Source organism: Gobio gobio, assembly GCF_949357685.1.
Source record: "Gobio gobio genome assembly, chromosome: 12".
In the NCBI taxonomy this organism is placed as follows: Eukaryota; Metazoa; Chordata; class Actinopteri; order Cypriniformes; family Gobionidae; genus Gobio; species Gobio gobio.
This window is the reverse complement of record NC_137105.1, coordinates 52,805,847-52,827,243: the sequence shown is the minus strand read 5'-3', so window position 1 is coordinate 52,827,243 and position 21,397 is coordinate 52,805,847. Positions and strand designations below refer to the sequence as shown.

General features: G+C 43.9%; 1 protein-coding gene across 1 annotated transcript in view; it reads left to right on the top strand.

Moving 5' to 3' along the window:
- Window positions 1–21,397, top strand: part of epb41l2 (erythrocyte membrane protein band 4.1 like 2) — an 85,680-nt gene that overhangs the window by 52,661 nt on the left and 11,622 nt on the right. Inside the window, 8 exon segments of the mRNA XM_079831289.1 lie at window positions 5,142–5,239; window positions 8,508–8,576; window positions 8,689–8,724; window positions 11,567–11,725; window positions 15,567–15,659; window positions 17,740–17,793; window positions 19,728–20,243; window positions 20,870–20,998. Coding sequence (XP_079687415.1) covers window positions 5,142–5,239; window positions 8,508–8,576; window positions 8,689–8,724; window positions 11,567–11,725; window positions 15,567–15,659; window positions 17,740–17,793; window positions 19,728–20,243; window positions 20,870–20,998 — 1,154 coding nt within the window.

Sequence of the window (21,397 nt, the reverse complement as noted above, 5' to 3'; positions counted from 1 at the left end):
CATCTGTCCCGCTGGAGCAGCAGAAGGCCAGCGTGGGGCTTGATGTGGCCGCCGCATGTGTGTGTGAACTCCAGTGAACCTCAGGCTGTCAACTCTTTATCTGCAGGACATCTCCAGTGCTAAATGAGGCCATTCATATGAGGTCTGCTCTAACAGAGAGAGTGTGTGTGTGTGTGTTGGGTCGGTTTAGGGTCAGTGTAAGGGAAGAGAATATACAGTATAAAAACCATTACGTCTATGTAGAGTCCCCACAAGAATAGCAAACCAGTTGCGTGTGTGTGTATTTTTGTATGTGCATGTGTTTGTTTAAGTGTGCAAGTGTTTTTGCGTGGATACATGCTTGTGCGTGTGTGTGTGTGTTTGTGTGTGTGTGTGTGTGTGTGTGAGGCTGTTGATTGAGTGAGTGTGTGTGTGTGTGTGTGTGTGTGTGTGTGTGTGTGTGTCTGTGAGCGTGCATGTGTGTGTATCTGTGTGAGTGTGTGTGTAAGCCTGTTGATTGAGTGTGTGTATATCTCTGAGCGCGTGTGTCTGTGTGTGTGAGTGTCTATGTGTGTGTCTGTGTGAGCGTGTGTGTACGTGTGTAAGCGTCTGTGTGAGCGTGCATGTGTGTAAACATGAGTGTGTGTGTGTGTGTGTGTGTGTGTGTGAGGCTGTTGATTGAGTGTGTGTGTGTGTGTGTGTGTGTGTCTGTGTGAGCGTACATGAGTGTGTGTCTGTAAACGTGAGTGTGTGTGTGTGTGTGTGAGGCTGTTGAGTGAGTGAGTGAGTGAGTGAGTGAGTGAGTGAGTGAGTGAGTGAGTGAGTGAGTGAGTGAGTGAGTGAGTGAGTGAGTGAGTGAGTGAGTGAGTGAGTGAGTGAGTGAGTGAGTGAGTGAGTGAGTGAGTGAGTGAGTGAGTGAGTGAGTGAGTGAGTGAGTGAGTGAGTGAGTGAGTGAGTGAGTGAGTGAGTGAGTGAGTGAGTGAGTGAGTGTGTGAGTGTGTGAGTGAGTGAGTGAGTGAGTGTGTGAGTGTGTGAGTGTGTGAGTGAGTGAGTGAGTGAGTGAGTGAGTGAGTGAGTGAGTGAGTGAGTGAGTGAGTGAGTGAGTGAGTGAGTGAGTGAGTGAGTGAGTGAGTGAGTGAGTGGCTGTTGAGTGTGTGTGCATTTGTGAGTGTGTTCAAATTTCCCCTCTAGGACAGCAAAATCTTAGCTCTACTACATTATTGGTTCACCTGAGTGAGGCGATTATTGAACATAACTGTGTTAAATCATGTTAATGCTGAAAGGTTTCTGAGAGCATCATTAGCTCAGGATAAAAACAACCCAAACCCGTGTGGCCAGAGCCCAGCTCAGCGACCGCTGACATTCATTTACAAATCTCATCAACTGATTTTCTGATTTGAGTGACACGAGCGACAGCGCTTGTCAAAGTTTGCCTTCATGCAAATGAGCAGTTGAATTAAGGTGCTGTGAGGTGTGTGTGTGTGTGTGTGTGTGTGTGTGTGTCCTGAGAGACTGCCATCCAGTGACAGAGTGAGGGTCATATGATGCTCCGCTGCAACACACACACACACACACACACACACTAAACAGCCTTAACCTGATGATCTGGAGGTCAGTGCAGTCCGAGTTCATCACTGCACATTATTATTATTATTATTAATGCCCGTTTATGATGTCCTTCTCTCTCTCCGCATGAATGAGCACAGATTGGTGTGTGTGTGTGTGCCGCTGCAGTGTCTTCCTCTGAGCGGTGGTCTAGTGCTGTATTGTTGTGATAGATGTGGCCACATTGTCCCGGCTCTCTGCCACGGACAGACACAGGAAATGAGGCACATCTGTTTCCTGTCTGTGGAGCGAGCAGGAGAGATGCGCGCGGGAGGAAATGAGCTCTGATACTGCACAGAGACCACCGCGACGCGCATCATCAATGGGCTTAACACACACACACACGCTAAACCTTCTGGACGATGCTAACGTTTACTTGTTTTGCAAACATTTAAGTTCTGTTTTTTTCTCTCCTATGAGACTTTCGTCCAGCTTTGTGACACCATCAGAGGTGTGTGTGTGTGTGTGTGTGTGTGTGTGTGTGTGTGTGTGTGTGTGTGTGTGTGTGTGTGTGTGTGTGTGTGTGTGTGTGTGTGTGTGTGTGTGTGTGTGTGTGTGTGTGTGTGTGTGTGTGTGTGTGTGTGTGTGTGTGTGTGTGTGTGTGTGTGTGTGTGTGTGTGTGTGTGTGTGTGTGTGTGTGTGTGTGTGTGTGTGTGTGTGTGTGTGTGTGTGTGTGTGTGTGTGTGTGTGTGTGTGTGTGTGTGTGTGTGTGTGGCCCTTTAATGTCTTCAGCGTTCACCTCGTTCTGAGGCCAGTGTGTGCCGCCCTCTGGCAGTGGCGCTCTCTCTCATCATACGACTGACACTCAATAATCCATCATAACACACACATCATCTGTGCCACGGGTGAAGTGCATCATGGGTGTGAAAGCTTCTGAGAATCTGCATTCCTCTGCATTAAAATGACCCCGTTTTTCCCCCTGCTGTGAATCCATCCCTCCGCCTGCTTTAGTAGCTGCGCTCGCCCCCTGCTGGACGCATGAGGAGCTGCTGCTGCCCCAGATCTGAGAGCTGTCACTGAGTGACATGATGAAATGGACGTCCCAGCAGCAGCTCTGGCCACATTAGCCCACTTTCACTCCGCTCAAACCAGGTCATGCGGATGCTGTCCTCCAGCCCGTCTGATCCATTATTCAGCTCTTCCTGATGGAGAGCGGCAGCTGAAACTCACGCTGTTTGGGTTTTACGACTCTATCTTTAGGAGTGTGTAGGGCTCCTCTGGCTTTCTGGAACACACTCCCATAAGAACGCTTGCATAAACATGTCCAAATGTCTTTGGCTGTAAATGACCTTTGACCTCAGGGGCTTTAGAGTCCCAGCTGAGGCTATGGGCGGGGACAGAACTACCCTAAATAGAGACCACACGAGAGCAGACTATCTGAGAGCAGTGAGAGACTGAAGTAAGAAGAAGAAGGACGAGGTACAGACTGAAGAGCTGCTTCGCCTGTACTGTGACACTAGGTGTTTCTCAATGTCAAGGATCCTTCCAAGTCACTTCCTTCAGAGGCGAGGCGAGGCTCCTCTTTAGCATTCGGACTCGGAGAACACGTAAATGGAACAGGCTAGCAAGTGCACGTCAGCCTCATTACGTCAGTGAAAAGGTCCGTTAACCATCAATAACGTCATTTGTAATATTTATAATAACGTCATAATATCAATACGGTTGTAATTTGTACTGGCATTTAAAAGATAAACTTTACAAATGTTTGGTAACGTAAATACTTACACTTGAAAGCATATTGCCCCGCCAACGTCCAATATTTTGTATTTTTTTAACAAGATAGCAAAGCTGCGCGCATAGGATTGTGGGTGATTTGAGAAGTCTACTCGTATGCATCCTTTCCTGTATATGGCATATTTTTCGAACGAAGGACTCAGACCTTGATTGAAATTCCGAGGATCCTCGACATTGGAACAGCCCTTCGACGGACATCGATGATGTAGCATCCTCGAAATTCTGGCTTTCAAGGATCCTTCCTTGACATTGAGAAACGCCTACAGCCTCACCAGCTGACACAACAATGAAGGACATTTGATTCATAGTTTGAAAAGCTTTGCTCTGACTTCAGAACATCAAAGGATTAAAACACAACTTCAATATTTATTAGCTGAGAAAAGAGATTGTATCTTACTAACAGCAAGAGACATTGAAGGCACTCGCGCGTACACATGCTTACACACACACACACACACACACACACACACACACACACTCGCGCACACACACACTTATTCTCACACGCACAGTCTCACACACACTAACTAACACACTCGCACACACACACACACACACACACACACACACACAAACTTGCAAACATACACTCGCACACTCACGCAAACTCACACATGTAAACTTACACGCATGCACACAAGCAAACTCTCACGCTTGCGCGCGCAAACACACATGCAAACTCTCACACACGTAAACTTACACACATGCACACAAGCAAACTCTCACGCTTGCGCGCGCAAACACACATGCAAACTCTCACACACACGTAAACTTACACACATGCACACAAGCAAACTCTCACGCTTACGTGCGCAAACACATTCAAACTCACACTCACGCAAACTCACACACTCACACGCAAATACTCACACGTGCAAACTCACACACATGTAAACTTACACACATGCACACAAGCAAACTCACACACACACACACACACAAACTTGCACACTCACATGCCAACACTCACACGTGCAAACTCAGGCACGTAAACTTACACACATGCACACAAGCAAACTCACACACACACACACACACACACAAACTTGCACACTCACATGCCAACACTCACACATACAAACTCAGGCACGTAAACTCTCACACACACGTAAACTTACACACATGCACACAAGCAAACTCTCATGCTTGTTTATTTGGTGTGAGATTTGTAATGGTGTTGGTAGCATCAGTCAATCATCATTAGTACAAAACCTGCTACCCTTTTCTAGCTGAAGTGTTCATGGATTTACTTTTAATAATTGTAATAAACTTAATGTTTAATGAAAGATATGAATGTTTAGACATACAATGGAGTCTGAGTGTCTGAAACCACAAGTCTCAACAAAATATTAAGTGTCTTTAACTACATGCTAACATTTAATAAATCATTTATACAATGCCGTCATTGTGTACAGACATGTTTTTGCATCATGCTTGTATTTTAAAATACCTGCATCTGTAATTAATAACCATAACAACACTGACTCTTCCTTTACTCCATAACCCACCCATAAACCTACACATCCCAGTGTTATTAGTATTATTGTTTAACCTATGTACATAAAGACACCTAATATAAAGTGTGACACAGAATTCATCAACACACCAATTTGAAGAAAAGCTGAATAGAAAAATTAATGATTTAAAAATGATTTCTCAAATTGTCAATGATCTAAATGTTGCTACAAATATTTATTTCCTGTTTTAAAAAGTAAGTCTCAGATGTCATGTGTGGTCTCAAAAATATGAGCGTAAGATGGGTAAAGATCTGAACTGTGTGTGTGTGTGTGTGTGTGTGTGTGTGTGTGTGTGTGTGTGGACAGCTCCTCTGGTGAATGTGAGTGATTACAGTCACGCTGTGGACTCTGCTCTGACTGCTGGGGAGAATGGGCCGGCTCTGGAGCTCAACTCCGACTCCAAGGTGAGAACCATCTCTTTATGATCTCCATTTACAGGAAGTGCCCTGGGACAGTAACAACTGCTTTTACCCCTCCTGATGTTTTCCCACAACAAGTGTATTATGAAAATACTCGTTTTGGTCCCCCCCATAGATTTGATGAGAATATTGTTTTGATTGGTTCTGATAACTCGGGCTAACCCGTGAATCATGCTACTCAAATGTTAACACCCGTGGATCCTCCTCTGGGAACTCCTCCCACTGCTGAGTCCAGTTCTTGAGCAGTCCCGGCGGGAGCTCGGTCCACAGCTGACCCGCACGCCCTGACCCAGTCTGTGTCCCAGACGTGACCTTTCCATGTCCGTCAAAGGGCTGTATTCATGCGGAGCCCTGGAGGAGCGCTGGCATTCCTGCCCTAACCTACAGCTCTCACATGAACAGAGTCTTTCACAGACCCACACCAAAACCAATGGAGGATGGAAGTGCTTTGAGAGTCACAAACCATCTTTGTGACAATAACCGAGTTATCAGTGGCGACAGACATTCCTCCCCTGTTCCCGCCACTGGCCTGTTCATATATATGATGAAGGATCACCCCACTGAACAGCTTTCATTTAGAGCGCTCACAGTCCCCACAGATGCCCTGTGTTTTTCTCAGGGCGTTTTCACACTTGGTCTGAACCAGAGTTCGCTTCCCCCATCCCATCCATGTGAATCCCGTGGTAGCATTAGCAGCACTGTAGCTAGGGATTCTCCTCCAAAGATTGGACGGATGTGTAGCAGGAGATGCAAAGAATAAACAATCCTACTGAGCCTAGAATATCACATCATCAGATAGATGTCTTTATTACTTCTGCAGCTGACTTTTCAAATGAAGACGGGCTACTTTTATACTCACTGAACTGTACTATGTACATATGAACCATCAAATGTGATTCCCAACCAAAAGAATCGATTCCCAATGACTTAAGACCTCAGTAGGGCTGGCCGATAAAACGATAACGATATGTATCGCGATAGACACGTCATCGATATCAATAAAAAATGCGTTCGATAAAACGTTCAATAATAATTATTTTTTCTTTGTCGGAAGAAACCAGAGGCTGGGAAGCAAGTTTGGTTGCATGAACAAAGGCACTCGCTCTCTGGTAAGCAAAGAGGGAGTGACAGGCTAACAGCCAATCAGGAAACTGTATCAGGTCTGGTTGCGCCATATCACATTTATTGTGATTTTAGACTTGTGTTTATATTTTAATTATTTGAGTGTTTTCATGGTTGTGTTGACATTTCTGCCTTTATAACTGAGGGATTATAATCAGAGGAAGGTTACGTTTAAAATAAAAAAAATTTAAATGTAAAATATTTTTCTCCTGGTCCTTATTTTAAATAGGTAATAAAACATATCAATAATTATCGATATCGACCGATATGAACCACTTATATCGTGATACAGTTTTCAGCCATATCGCCCAGCCCTAGACCTCAGGGATATACCAGAATGCCCTAAGGCCATTGGTTTTACTACCAAAACTTTACACCGATCGGCACTTGTGGACTTGCAGAAGATGCATCAAATTTAGGCTTTAGTGTCCTTGTCCAGCTCAATCCAGTTCACATCAGTTAAATGCTCCTCTAGACTTCATTTTTCTAGCTCACTAATGAGTTTACGGTCACTGAATATGGTTTTTCGTAATAAAATGGATGTAATTTGATATCTAAGCACAAAGATGATTTTGATTTATTGGACGGGAGGCGCGACAATGATCTGTTCATTCATGCACTGTAGACCGGATAGACTAATGTGTTCTTGGGATTTAAGAATCGATATCAGTGCGTAACAATGAGACTCGATATTTGTTTTACCCAGCCCTAATAAATAGTCAACCACTTCCACTAGTTAGTCAGGATTGCTTTTAAACCATCAGGGGAGATTCTGCTCGCTAGCATGTGCACTCTTGAGAAAACCCCTGAAGAAACTGAGATCACGCGAACTCCTCAGCCTGGTGTGAAAACGCCCTCATCTCCTGAGCTTCTGCCCCAACACTGCCAGCTTTAGTTGTGATGTTGTCTAATGCTTGCCCACACACACACACACACACACACACATGTGCACCCCCTGAGTACGAGTCTTTCCTAATGTGTCGTCCCTCACACCCAGTCACTGCTGACCTGACCTCGACTCGGCTCTCTGACTAATGTTGTGTTTCTCTCTCCCCTTCTCTTCTCCTGCGCATTCCACCATGCTCTTTATGCCATGCACATTCTCCTGTCGTGTTCCTGCACCCATGCAGTCTCTCTTCATGTTCCCATTTTCTCCGTCCTCCTCCACCCTGTCCTCACTCCCACCCACACTTGACACCATCTCTGAGCTGGAGGTCTTGTCCGACATCTCCGAGGATGAGCTTCAGCCCGAGCCTGACTCTGACCCTTTGACCCCGGTGCCCGACGGCTCCAGCGGTGCCACTTTAGATGGAGAAGCAGAGTGTGTGGGGTCCGACGAGCCGCCGCCTCCACCCTCAGCGCCCCGCTCCGCCCTGCACCGGCTGGGCCTGTCCATGCTCAGGTTCCTCCAGGGTCTGCACCTTCCCTCCCTGCTGGATGAGGACGGCTACATCAGTCTGCCAGAGGACTGCTCCACCCTCCTGCACCACCACCTCCCGCTCTCCTCCCCTTCCCTTCTGCCCTCCTTCCTTCTCATCTTCGCCGTCTTCCTCTCCGCCTGTCAGTCGGTGGTGCTGTCTCTTCTGCTGGCGTTTCCTCTGGCCATGTCCTTGTGCTACCTAGAGCCGAAAGCGCTTGCCCGCTTTAGGCCGGCTGAGGTCATGACCTCTTCAGAGGAAACGCAGTGTGACCCCGCCGCCTAAACTGACCCCTAACCCCACCCCCTCGTTCCTTTCTCCATGTCTGCCCGCCTCCTAAAATGCTACTGTGTGCATTTTGTTGCTATTTGCCTTCCTCCCCCCGTCCTGTAGCTCTTTTCTGTCCCGCTCCTCCTCCCAGTGCCAGATTTTTAGTGTAAAATGCAGAATGTTTTCCAGCTCGCAGCTTGCAGCCGCATTCCAGTGGGATCTTATTTATAGTCCACATCCTGTCTCGAAAATCTCGCCCCCCTCGTTTATCCGACCACTCGACCAGCTTAAATCTTAGACGAGAGTTCATCATAGCCCTTCAGGTGTTTATACAAAGACTAGCCTGTCCCAGAGCTCAGGGCTCACATCCTGTGTGCACTTCAGGACTTCCCATCATCCATTTCACCTTTTCCGACAATATTGTCCATTATTCCACCAATTAGAGTCCACAGGTGGAGGTCGTGGAGAAGCCGGACGTGGCCACACCCGTCACCCATGAATCGGCCTTCGAGGTCTGCTAACCTTCCCAGCATGCATCTGTAGTCATATTCATATAATTAGCACACAATCCAAAGCTATTGTTGTGAACTAATCTTCATCTTTTATCTCTGATGGCACGAGCAGACGGATAAAGGTGGCTCTGGCGCTCCTGAGAGAAAGGTCTTGAGATTCTGACGTCTTTATTTCATGTCCAAATGAAAGTGATGGGGTTCTTGCATCATCATGGTTGTTTGATGTGAAGTCTTTGCTGTGCTGATTCTTTTGGTTTTTTTCTGTAATGTGTGTAATGTTTATTTCAATTGCAAATGAGGCACAAATCATGCGAGCGCTCTTGAGTGATCAAACGGCCACAGATTTGCTGATTGATTGGCTAAGCGGTGCTTGTTTGATGACTTGTAATCAAATGCTGATTTGCCTGTTGGTTGGTTCCTTCAGAGAATCCTGATACAAATCAACACACAGGAAACCTGTAGTGTCATATGAACCAAACTGGATCACGCCGGAGGCGCATCTGGAAGTCTGAGAGCACGTTGAGAATCTGAGATTCGCTCAAATCCATATGCTGATAATATAATTTGCAATGATCAATGATAAAAATGCACATTAGAAGCATTTCACTGGTGCTCTCAGACTCTACATCCGTCTCTACATGTGCTGTAATCATTCCCATTACAGAGCGTCTTCCTCTCATCAGATTTGAGCCTGTTAAGACTTTCCATCTGTTCAAATGTGTTCTCATTTTTAATCCACAGAGCAAGTTGAGAGTGCAGGGGGAAAATATATATGTCAGACATAGCAATTTAATGTTGGAGGTTCGTATGTCTACTTGGACAATATACAAAAAACAAATGAAAGCGAGCAAAACATAATGGATGGTGGACATGTGTCCCCTCTCTGGCTACTGTCCTGGGCTGCCTCTCACTCTTCCTCTTTCAGGCTTTGTGTGCATGCATTAGTGTGTGTGTGTGTGTGTGTGTGTGTGTGTGTGTGTGTACACCCATGCATGCGCTGCATGTTGCACCGGGTGAACTGAATGCTCGTGATGCGTGGTGTTTGTGAAAATGTCCCTTGGGAATGGTTTTCATAACAGCACTAATAGCATTTCCCTAACCAGACAGGTTACTTTCTGCTTTGGTTGTGGTGATTTGTTTACATTTGATTCTATAACTAAGAAGTTACTCATCCTGGGGTCAGTGCTAAAGACACCCGACTCACGATCGCTGAGGTCGCCAACTCACTCAACACAGGCGGATTTGATCATCTAGATGTTTAAAGCTGAAATCATTGTGTCTGCTAGTAGATAAATGTAGCATTTTGGATGTAAAAACATCTGAATTTTGGCAGTTTGGAGTTAAGAGGTCCTGTTGCTCAAGCAATGGATCAGTCGAAATTACTGATGGCTTATAGGGTGCTTTCACACTGGTTTCACACGTCCATCTTACATCACAAATGTGAACAACACATGATAGAAAACAGGACGCAGGTCAGTATATTGTGTTTTCTATATCGTGCATCAGAGTGAACGACTCTTGGTTGACTGTATGTGCATCACATGCTGCTAGCGAACACTCTTTTGAGGAGACGGTGGATTGCGTGCCATTCATTTTCCGCTCTAATTGTTCACTCTGGCTCGTTTCCCAGGTAAATCATCACCATTTGTTGAACTAATGACGGCTTAAATACATGCACATTACTAATCTTTCATGCGAACCGTGCCTCGTTTCAAACTAAGCTGCCAGTGTGAAAGCACCCATAGTCTTCTCTACATATTAAACTGTGGTGAGAGAGTGTTTTCTCATTATGCCACACTTCAGCTTTACATCAAGTGACGTTCTCCATGTGTGGCGTTCTGGAGTTGTGTGTCTTTGGCATTGAGGCAGTGAATCACTGCGCCACTCCAGTCCTCCGTATGTAAACCAGTCCTGCCTCACTGCTCCCAACAGTCTCTGACCTCTGACCTGACCCTCATTAAATGACCGTTTAGTCGGATGAAATGACCGTTAGTGGGATTAACAGGGTCCTTCAAATGTTAAAGACCGTTTCAACCACCAAAACAAACTCTAAATTATCTTCGTTTTTGCCAGATTTCATTATGAATTATGCCACACCCATTAAAACTGATAAATGAATGGACGTGATATCATTTTAAAATATTTTTTTCTTTTTTCGGTTGTTCCAATCATCATGAGTGCACACAATTGACCATATGCACGGTTACTGGTTTTCGATAAGCCAGCTCGGACATTTCCAGTGAATCCATCAATGCTTGACTTTTTAATGTTGTGTTTATATTTTAATGCAGTTATCACACTTACCTCATTTGCCTGTAAACCAGTTGATTGACGAAGCTACTGGGAACATTAAAATAAGAAACCGTGTCTGTAATTGGACATTTTCCCAGCACTTTAATGCTATTTTTAATGTGATGACCAAAAACACCCTTCTGAGTATGTGTAAAACCAAACGTTTCAAGATGTAGGAAATGCAGCATTTGATAAATACTTTTATTTAAAAATAAACAAGACGTTAATTACCACTATAACCAGTAGATGGCGGCAGAGGAGCATTTATTGGCTCATATAGCCGTGTCCTGTAATATTTTATTCCACACATTTCACTTTTGAATAAATATTAAGCATTATAAAATCACTAGGTTTGTACATTTGAATAACTAAATTAACGCTAACTATTTAAGTGACTGTATTCTGATTATAAACTACACTTCTGATGCTGTTAAAGCTTCCTCAGGACATTGGTCAAATGTCACTTCTTGGTGTGTCGATATCTTCAGAGGTTTTCCAGCTGGTTTATATCGTTGCGTTCTGTGCCTATGGTCAATTGTACAGAAGTGTACGTGCATGTGTGAACTCCACACGTCCGCTGGCGATCAGTGAGGCTGGACTGTAACTGGTTCAGGTGTCTCCATGACTAATGTGCTGGTTGTTGGTTGTCCCTTTGTCCTCCCCCTGCCTGCCTCTCCCTGGTGCGGTGGGCCCTTCAGGACCTGGATAAGACCCAGGAGGATGTATTGAAACATCAGGCTAGCATTAGCGAGCTAAAGCGCAGTTTTATGGAGGCTACGCCCGAGGCCAGACCCAGTCAGTGGGACAAACGGCTGACGGGCAGCCCTGCCGCCACCCTGCGCTTGCAGGCTCAAGGGGTACGTGTGCTTCTGCTCGGGATACGGACCTCAGACGCTCTGCATGCCCTCGCTGTCCTTCACTTCCTGCTCTTCTCACGCTCCTCAGCTGAGCTGCTGGTTTTCTGTGTGTTTTCTGTTGGACGGTGGGACAGTTGGGAAAACATTGCATGAATGATCTCGTTTTCTCGATGCGTTTGGTCAATCGTTTGGAATATGAATGCTTTCTTTGGTGTGCTCAACTCTAAAGTATTTTATTGGCACATTGCATTTTGTTATTTTCCAAGTGTGTACATGTATTTAATGAGCTTACTCTCAAAACAAATGATAGGTAGTCCGTTTTTACCTAAGACAGAAGCATTTATGTAATCCTATGAATACACTTTAAAGAAAATACAGAATTGTTCTGCATTTCCAAAAATCGTTCCTGAATCGAGTCGAAAACCTATGAATCATGAAATGAAGCACTGTGTGTCTGACGTTTTACACCCATGCATTAAATCACTTACTATGTAGTAGGGGTCTAACGGTACATGTATATGTGCCAAACGTCACGGGGCATTCAGTCAGACGCCGAATACAGTCAGTCACAGGCCATCCACACTCCAGTCCACTCCAGCACGTGCGCTAATCAGGGCCTGAAAAAACGTTTTTTTGTTAGTTTTTTTTGCCTCATAAAGGTGAAAAACAGGAATTGCACAAGCATTGTTCTTTTAACTTGTAAGAATACACATTTATTTGCTGTCAAGTTGTTAGCGAAATCAATATAAGTAATAATAACTCTTAGAATATAATAAAAAAAAATTGTTTCAATAAAAAAGCTTGTATATAAACATCACGTGGCTGTGTTGATGGCTGATTCAGTCACAATAACAGGTCCTGGCAGCTGTTAGTTACAGCGTTCAGGAACCGTTAAACAGCACTAAATTCATATTATTATTATTACTACTAGTAAAGTTTTTACCTAAGACACATTAGAAGCCTTTATATAATCTTATGAATGCACTTTAAAAAAATAACCGAATTGTTCTGCGTTTCCAAAAATCTTTCCCGAATCGAGTCGAAAACCTATGAATGCCTAATCAATCACTCAATTCTCATTGGCTACCTGCCAGGTAGATTGACAGTGTTACCCGCCGATTGCTAAATTCACCCGCATTTGGCCCGTGGTCGGGTGTTAATTTCAGGCCCTGGCGGGAATACAACGCTGTTTGCTAAACGGCACAACAGGAAAACGGCAGAAGAAGAGACGATCTACGCACAAACCTAAAACAAGCCTATACACCGTCTCCATTAGTTTTTGTAATGCACTGCACAAACTACCGGGACGGCAGAAATCGGCATCTTTATTTCACAAAAGCACAATGTTTTGTACTTATGCCGCGTTCCAGGCAACCGGTAACCCGTGTTTTTACAACCTTCCACCTGTGAAAGTGCACTGGAACGACCTGTGAACTCGTACTAGATCAATATACTCCCAGTTACGAGATCTGACGTCACACAGCCCGCGAAACAACAATTGCAGCCCCGTACGGATGCGGTGTTTATGAACCAACTATACAATTAACATTAAATAAAAGGTATAACAGCTTCTCTTGCCGTATGGGCCGTTTTTCCCCTCCGTTTCCCTCAAATAAGCTAGTAAGTAAGCACCTTTGGCGATAGAAATGATTGTACGTTTAGCATAAGCCTCATACGGTCCGCCATGCTTTGTTTACATCGAGCTACCACACGATTCCTTGCGCTCAGGCAGTTTGGCTTGACTTGAAACGGCGCATACGGCAAGAGAAGCGGTTATACCTTTTATTTAATGAAGCTCGACGTCCGCACTGGCGGCCATCTTGTCTCAGTCAGCTCGCTCACTCCTAACATTGTGTTTTAATGCTGCGTGTACTTTTTAAATAACCATAACTTGCTCAATTTTCTGCCGATTTTCAAATGGTTTGGTTTGTTATAAACATCAGAGATGTAGTTATGACACTGCATACTTATGAATAATTATGCATCATTTGTTCATGTATCCAGAATTATAGCCACTTTAATAACGTTTGTAGCCATTTGTAAATCCGTCAAGATTTCAGCGAGATGAGAGTATTTGTGTTCAGACTCTGCCGTAAGACCTCTAGCCTTTATTATGTATATCAGGGGTCTTCAAATAAAATAGCTTGAGGTCTAGTAAATTAACCCTTGTCACCGGCCGAGGTCCGGACAATTATATCCCTAAAAACAATCATTTATGTTTAGCCAGACTCAAGAAATTAGTGTAGATAGCATTTGTTCTTAATTGAACAAAATATAATATGTTCTCATATGGACAAAACATGTCTGTTCGTATTGTTAAAGCAAACATAGGTAGGCTAATCCTTAACAAAATTGATCTCATTTTGTTGCTGTTCTGTTATGTCCTTTAATTTGCTTTGGTAGAAAATATCTAAATTCAACCAGTAACCATGTCTGACAAAAATATGATGAACTAAAAATGCCTTCATCTCTAAATCTGCACTGAAAGTACATTAATTTCAACATTACGAGCAACTAAAGTGCTTTTTCCTGTTGAAGGTAGCAACAATGAGCAAAGTAACGTTAACTGTCGTCTCAACCCGTGGCGACATAGGACCCAAACGGTTCTACTGAGCTGTCTGATATAAATGTGATTTGTTTTATTATAATTATTTTTTTACGGCATGTGGCATATTTATTTCATTACGTCAAAAGGCTTGGCGGTCCGGATTCGGACTGGAGTCCGCTAGTTGGCGACCCTGATGTATATCTATGGTGTTCCCTTTATAAACAAAGCACCTCATAATCTCGCTCACCACAGACACTTACTTATGGGTTTTTTCTCGTGCACTGGTTCGCTAGAAGAACAGCCAATCAGATGGCTCGACTGAGCGACGAGGACCAACGTCACACAAACTGCCCGACTGTCGGTGTGTTTCAGGCTTAAATGAACTCTCACATGCAAAGAAAATGACAGCGTAGGCTACACACAAACCAATGTGTTACCGCTCCGCATTGGTCAATCTATCAATTAAAGTTATAAATCAAGATTCTGGTGGACATGTAAATGCATCAAACCGTGACTTCTGTGTACCGTTACACCCCTACTATGTAGCATTGAGTCGTCACACACACACTACTCCCTAAGGGATCCTTAAAACATGCGTGTGTGAGCGGAGCTGATATGATTAGGGCTGTCCAGGCTTGAGTTACCAACAATGCCTTTGGGTCTCCTAATGAAATCCTGCAGATGATCGCATTCCCCAGCATAAGCTCCGTCAGCGTGAGAAGCCTTGCGAACACCTGTCACTCCTGACGTCACACTGCCATTGTCTAAGTGGATTAAAAAACACTCCTAATCCCAACTGTCCCACACACACCTCCTGTCCTCTCGCCCGACGGATCCTCTCCGGCTGATTGGTTCTTTGAGTTGTGTTGTTCATGGCTCTTTCTGTCCTTTGGTTGCTCCATCACTGTGTATATTATGTTGTTTTTCTCACTGCGCCTGAACTCGTGTGTTTTCCAGCAGAATGCTTAGGTTTGCTGACCTCAGTTGCAGTTTTCAGTCGTGTGTGTGTGTGTCCTTCAGCTGCGCACATGCTCAAAATCATGCTTTTATCAGCCACTGTAAATGATGACCTCCTGACATGCACCTTTATTTGAGTCTGGAGGAACGCTCCTCTCCGCACACACATGATCTGTGTTGAGATGCTTTTACTGTAGTGTGTGTGTGTGTGTGTGTGTGCATGTTGTGTTAGTAGCTCTGTAGAATCACTGAAGAGCTCTTGTGTTTCTCTCTCTTGTTTCCTCTGTCCCCCTGTCCTGTGGTTCTCTCCTTCGGTGTGTCTCCTCTGGGCTGTAGAGTCTGGAAGAGGAGCTCACCTCTCTGTTTCTGAGTAAGGCCTGCTTCTGGAGTCTGGCTGGCTCCTGCAGTGCAGCTGATGCTCCAGCAGAGGCCAGTACAGTCTCAGCTCAGATCCGCTTCTCTCTCTCCATGCCACTGCTTTCTGCGCCGCCACATGCCTGCTCCTCTAAAGCTAACCAAGTTCATGCTCAGATCTGGCAGACCATACTGATACAGTCCTCGTGCTGCAAATAATATTTAGTGGCGTTTTGTTCATGCGTCAAATCAAACACTAGCTAAAAGATCGATTTCTTGGGATTTAAGAATTGATTTCACTAGTCAATATTTATAGCAGATAGTTATATTTCAATACCAAAGCAAAATGATTTATATAGTAGTGCTGTCAATCGATTAAAAATAGACTAATTAATATATAGCATATTTAAATAGCATATATATATTTTTATATATTTCTATATTGTAATAATTTCAGTTACTCTCCAAATTAATGTATAAACAGTATATTTTAATATTTGTTATAATGGCACCTCTTTATGAATGAAGGCTAGTATCACTGTCTCTATGAAACAGTAATAATAGACATTCAATATTACCGTATCAGTGAAAGATATATCAATTTCAACATTTATTAGGCTTCAATAAAATAATGTAAGTGAACTTAAATATCTTCACATAAACCCATCATAAATGTCATATTAACCTGTGGCCTTAATATAATCAAAATACAGAAATTGAATAAAGTTAACATACACTTTACAGTCTTAACTGCGTACTAATTATATGCAGTTAAGCGTAAATATAGATTAATTCTTATTAAAGCTACAGTTTCCTCTGTTGTCTTTGTTCTGTGATGAACATTATTAGTGCTGCTGTCACTTTAAGATCTGCTGCTGCCGAACATGACGCGGATCTGACACGTACGTGTGTGTGTATGTGTGTGTGTGTGTGTGTGTGTCATAGTCAGGACATTCACAGACAGCGCGTTCTCTTTTGTCTTGTCATGCTTGAAGGGTTTAAAAGCATTTGCATGAATAAGAGTGTGAAAACATAATGTAACGCTAGCCAAAGAATGACAGAAAAATTAATTACGGTAAATATTTCTAACGCGTTAAACTGAAAAAATTAATCCCATCCCATGCGTTTACATGCTCATTTTTACGGCACTAAAATATACAGGTGTTATAATAATAATAATGTACTACCGTTCAAAAGTTTGGGGTGGGTATGTTTTTTATGCTCTCCAAGGCTGCATTTATTGAATAGAGTAACTCCAGTAATCAGTGTAATATTCCTCAGTGTAGATCAGCTGTTCTCTGTGTGAATATACAGTAAAGTGTCATTTATTCCTGAGTTTATCATCATTACTGCAGTCTTCAGTGTCTTCACTAATCATTCTCATATGAGCATCTGATGATCAACACACATTTATGATTATTATCAGTGTTTAACACGTTCATATTTCTGTGGGAAACTGATACGTGTTATTTTTCAGCATTCGGTGATGAATGGAAAGTTCAAAAGAGCAGCATTTATTGGATATAGAAACATTATAAATGTCACTTTTGATGAATGTAACGTGTCCTTGATGAATAAAAGTAATAATTTATTTAAAAATAACAACTTGCTGTCCCCAAACTGTTGAACGCTAGTGTGTAGCTACAAATGATGTAAACAGTGATTATTTCATAGACAGCAGTGACCGGTATTAAAATAAACATTCAGAAAATCAAATCATCATGCCATTATGTGTATATACACACATGAGTATTCTAGACGTTGTAAATGATCGTTTTGCGACACACATCAGTACTGAGTGTCCGAGTTTGTGTGTGTGAGAGCATATTTCACTGCCAGACTGCCCATGAACTTCCTTTAATTGGCAAATCATTTTCACCTCTGCCGTCGTGTGTGTGTGTGTGTGTGTGTGTGTGTGTGCGTGTGTGTGTGTGTGTTTATGATCATCCTGATCACCAGTAGCACTGCTAACAGCCATCCCTCCCCAGACCCTGTTTACACCTGCTGTCTCAGGTGATCCCGTCACAAGTGTCCGGTTGAGAGTGTGTGGATGCCTCTTGAGATGGGAGAACTCTTAGTAGCAGGTGTAAGCAGTGCTACGGTCCAGAGTGTGTGTGTGTGTGTTTGAGTGACTGTGTCCTATGGTTACCTTCAGGTTCCACAGAAAACCCCTCCTCATCCCGAGATCGACAGCAGAGACTCCAGCAAGGTGGTCCATCGCCCTCGCTCAGCAGCTTCACACCTAACACCACCTGAGCAAACACACACCTAACACTGCACACACATCTCATCCCTTTTCCATTGCAGACATCCATGAAGATCATCCATCTGTCTGTCCAGCCATGCATTCCTCCATCTTTCAGCTTCTCTCTCTCGTTATGTTGCGTGTTGATTTATATATGTGTGGTGTTGCAGTGTTTATGGACCTCAGGTGGAGCAGACGCCATGTTCAGGACACACAGTGTGCTCAGTCAGAAAAATACCTCCGCATCCCTAAATTAGACACAATACTGTGTCATGCAGTTTGTTTGCAGAGAATATAACCTGACCTTGGACCCTCTTCACAGGCTTGGAGTTATTAACATCATAAATCTAGCTAGTTTCATCTCGGAGAAATTTGAAACGCTATACTTTTGTGTTTCATTACCTTAGCATTACATGACCGTAAACGAGTTACCTCTGCTGTGAGAGTTTCTCTCGTCTGAACAACACAATCAATCTCTTCTGTACAGTCATGAGCTGCGTTTCTATCGCTGTGCGTTCACACCAGACGCGACGCGTGCGAATAAATCACGTTATTCGCGTGTAGTTGGACGCTTGCGCAAATTAAGCGAGTAAACTCAAAATGTTCGTGACATTCACTTCACAACAGACGTGAATTCACATCATGGAAGGGGCTTCTGCTTCTGCTCCGGTCTCGATGTGAAATGGCTGACATGGATTGTTTGAAAATACGGAGAATAAGCTCAATTTGCCAGCTTTAGCTAGCTTGTAGTCTCAATATATAAAGCTCAAATTGAGTAAAGAGCGTTTTCTACAACTCACCAGACTGTCCGACCTCCTCACTCACTTCCAAGCAAGATCCTCTTTATTCTTGTTTCTATAAAGTGTGAAGATGTGTCGTACAGCTCCGGTTATCCACATATGAGTTTGTCCTCATTGCTGTCACTACTAGAGCAAGCTCCTGATTGGATAACGCGGCGTGAATATCCGCCAAAAAATCGTTGAATCGCGTCATTCGTGCCGCAGGATGTCTATTGGCATCTTTGCATTGACATGACATGTAAATCACTCATGTTTAACGCTTCATTCTCGTCTGGTGTGAACGCACCCATTACAAATGAAATTAAGAATTGTAAATCCACCCGTTGAAAACACGTCAATTTCGTATATTACAATATATAGCGAAACCGTGTTTACGCTCACATGAGGTGGTTTTTCAGGCAATTTGAAAAAGGAATATTACACAAATCTGCAATGGAAACCGTTCTTTAAAGATGGCGCGGTATGTTTGAGAAGATGAGACGGTTCTTTATTAAACTCTGAATAAATACTGATATACTGAAACAAATTGATCAAGAACCTCCTCTGTGAAATCACGTACTATAATCTCCCAGGAACCCCTCATGCCGCTCTAGTATAAGGAATCATCAATGCTTGGATAACACGCCTACTCCTCCTTCCCTTACACGTGAAGGCCGGAATACACGCTAACCCACCAACAGCCGTCACCAGGATTTTAGGAACGACTTATCACGAGAGGAAAAATGTATGTTTTAGTCGTATAACATCGGATAATGGAAACACAATCGTTTTTTTATCGACATTTAGAAAATCTCAAATCTGTAATGGAAACCAGGCTATAGAGCCACAATCTTTTTCTATTGGAGCAAATTCGAAACGCAAACATTTGATTTGCTGTTGGCTTCTGAGAACACTGCACATGTGAAAAGGGTCTATTGTGGCTAGTTATGGTTGTATCTGAACACACTGTGTGTCTCTGACACATTGGAATGGCGCTGACTTTGACTGAGGTCTGCAGAAACTTTGTTTCCTTCAGTTTGTTTTTTTTCTGTGGTCATCGTTTATGTTTTTTGCTTTTTCTCTCCATCCCTCGTGTGTGTCTGTCGTTGTCTGGTGTAGAGCACAGAGGTCAAACCTGAAGTGAACGGCCAGCCAGAGGTCATAGAGGTCGTGGAAGAGACCGTTGTCATCGAGGAAGTCATCAAAGCCAAGCCCAGAAGCCCCGCCCCGGAGCCCTCGGTCACAGTGGAGGAGAGGAGTTTATCCTCGGACAGCGAGAGCGAAGAAGAGGCGGAGTATCACGCTCAGCTGCCCAGTACGAGCGTCTCGGTCCAGCAGATCAAAGAAGAGCCGGAGGAGGAGCAGGAGGCGGAGCTTATTCAACAAGCCCCGCCCCCTGTGGTAGAGTCACAGCCAATCACAGAAGCAGAGCCCGCCCCTGCTGCAGAAGAAGAGATCACACAGCCTGAAGAGACACCGGATGACGCTCCAAATGGACACGCCCTCGAAGCGGAAGCCCCGCCCCCTCTCAGAGCGGTTGCCGAGGAGGAGGAAGAGGAGGAGCCTCACATCGTCAACGGCAGCGCGTCTCGTGTGGAAACGGAGCACCTGCCACAGGTTATTTGTTGTTCGGAGGTAATTGACATCCCGAGCGGAAGATGGCCGCCTGCTCTTCTCCTCATCTCCTCTTCCATTTCCCACTCCTCCTTCCTTCCTGGACCAGGCTGATCTGCACAGGCACTTGTTTAAGGAAGCCATTGCAGTATAAATAAGTGTTTTGTCCACTTAAACATCAGTCATTTCATCCTCTCGCCTTTTAAGTTGATTTTATATTCCATCCTACACACACACACACACACACACACACACACACACACACACACGTCACAGTGGGAGCGTTGCATGCGGGGCTTATATTCTGTGCACTGCATGTTGTGTACCATCACATGTTTCATGTAGCACACTTGACATCCTTATTATAAGATAACTTCAGGGTTCTTGATCACATTGATAGAGAGCGAATCAGATTTGTGCTTTTGCATGTGTGATTTGCCAAAGATCACACACACCAACCCTGCACTCACGTACGACACACACCTTCTGGCTTGTGGTGTTTGGGTTTGCTTGCATGCGTTCTACCAAAGACGTGTAGTTTACAGTGGTGTCTTTAAGCTGCATGCTGTGCTGTGTTAGCGTGTGTGTTAGCGTGTCGTGACATCACTGACGTGTCCATCACACTGACGGCCTCTCTCTCTCCATAGCCTCCTGTTGTGAAGACTGAGATGGTTACGATTTCAGACACGTTCGCTGCTCAGAAGACGGAGATATCCACTAAGGAGGTCCCCATCGTCCACACGGAAACCAAGACCATCACCTACGAGGCCGCCCAGGTACAAGAGGGTCATGTGACTACACCAGGGGTTTCTCTCACATTTAAACCAATAGATATCCCCAGTTAATTAATCAAAGTGCTTTAAAACCATTTTCTGAAATGTTTTTGTGTGCAAATCCTGCATGAGTTTAAATACATCTTCACCAAAGAAACATTATGTACAGAAAATTAGCCAAATGCTATATCAAGCTTCTCTAGAAACCCTCAGGAGACGGATATGAATCAGAGACCCTTAGATATGTATTGTGAATGATTTCTTTGACATGTTATGGAAGCAAAATAGGCTGAAATCTCAAGATTGAGCACCTGAAGTGAGGCTCAGGTCACAGTACTGGATCATTACCGTGGGTTAGAAGACATATTTCAAACAAACAAACCACATTTATTGTCATATTGA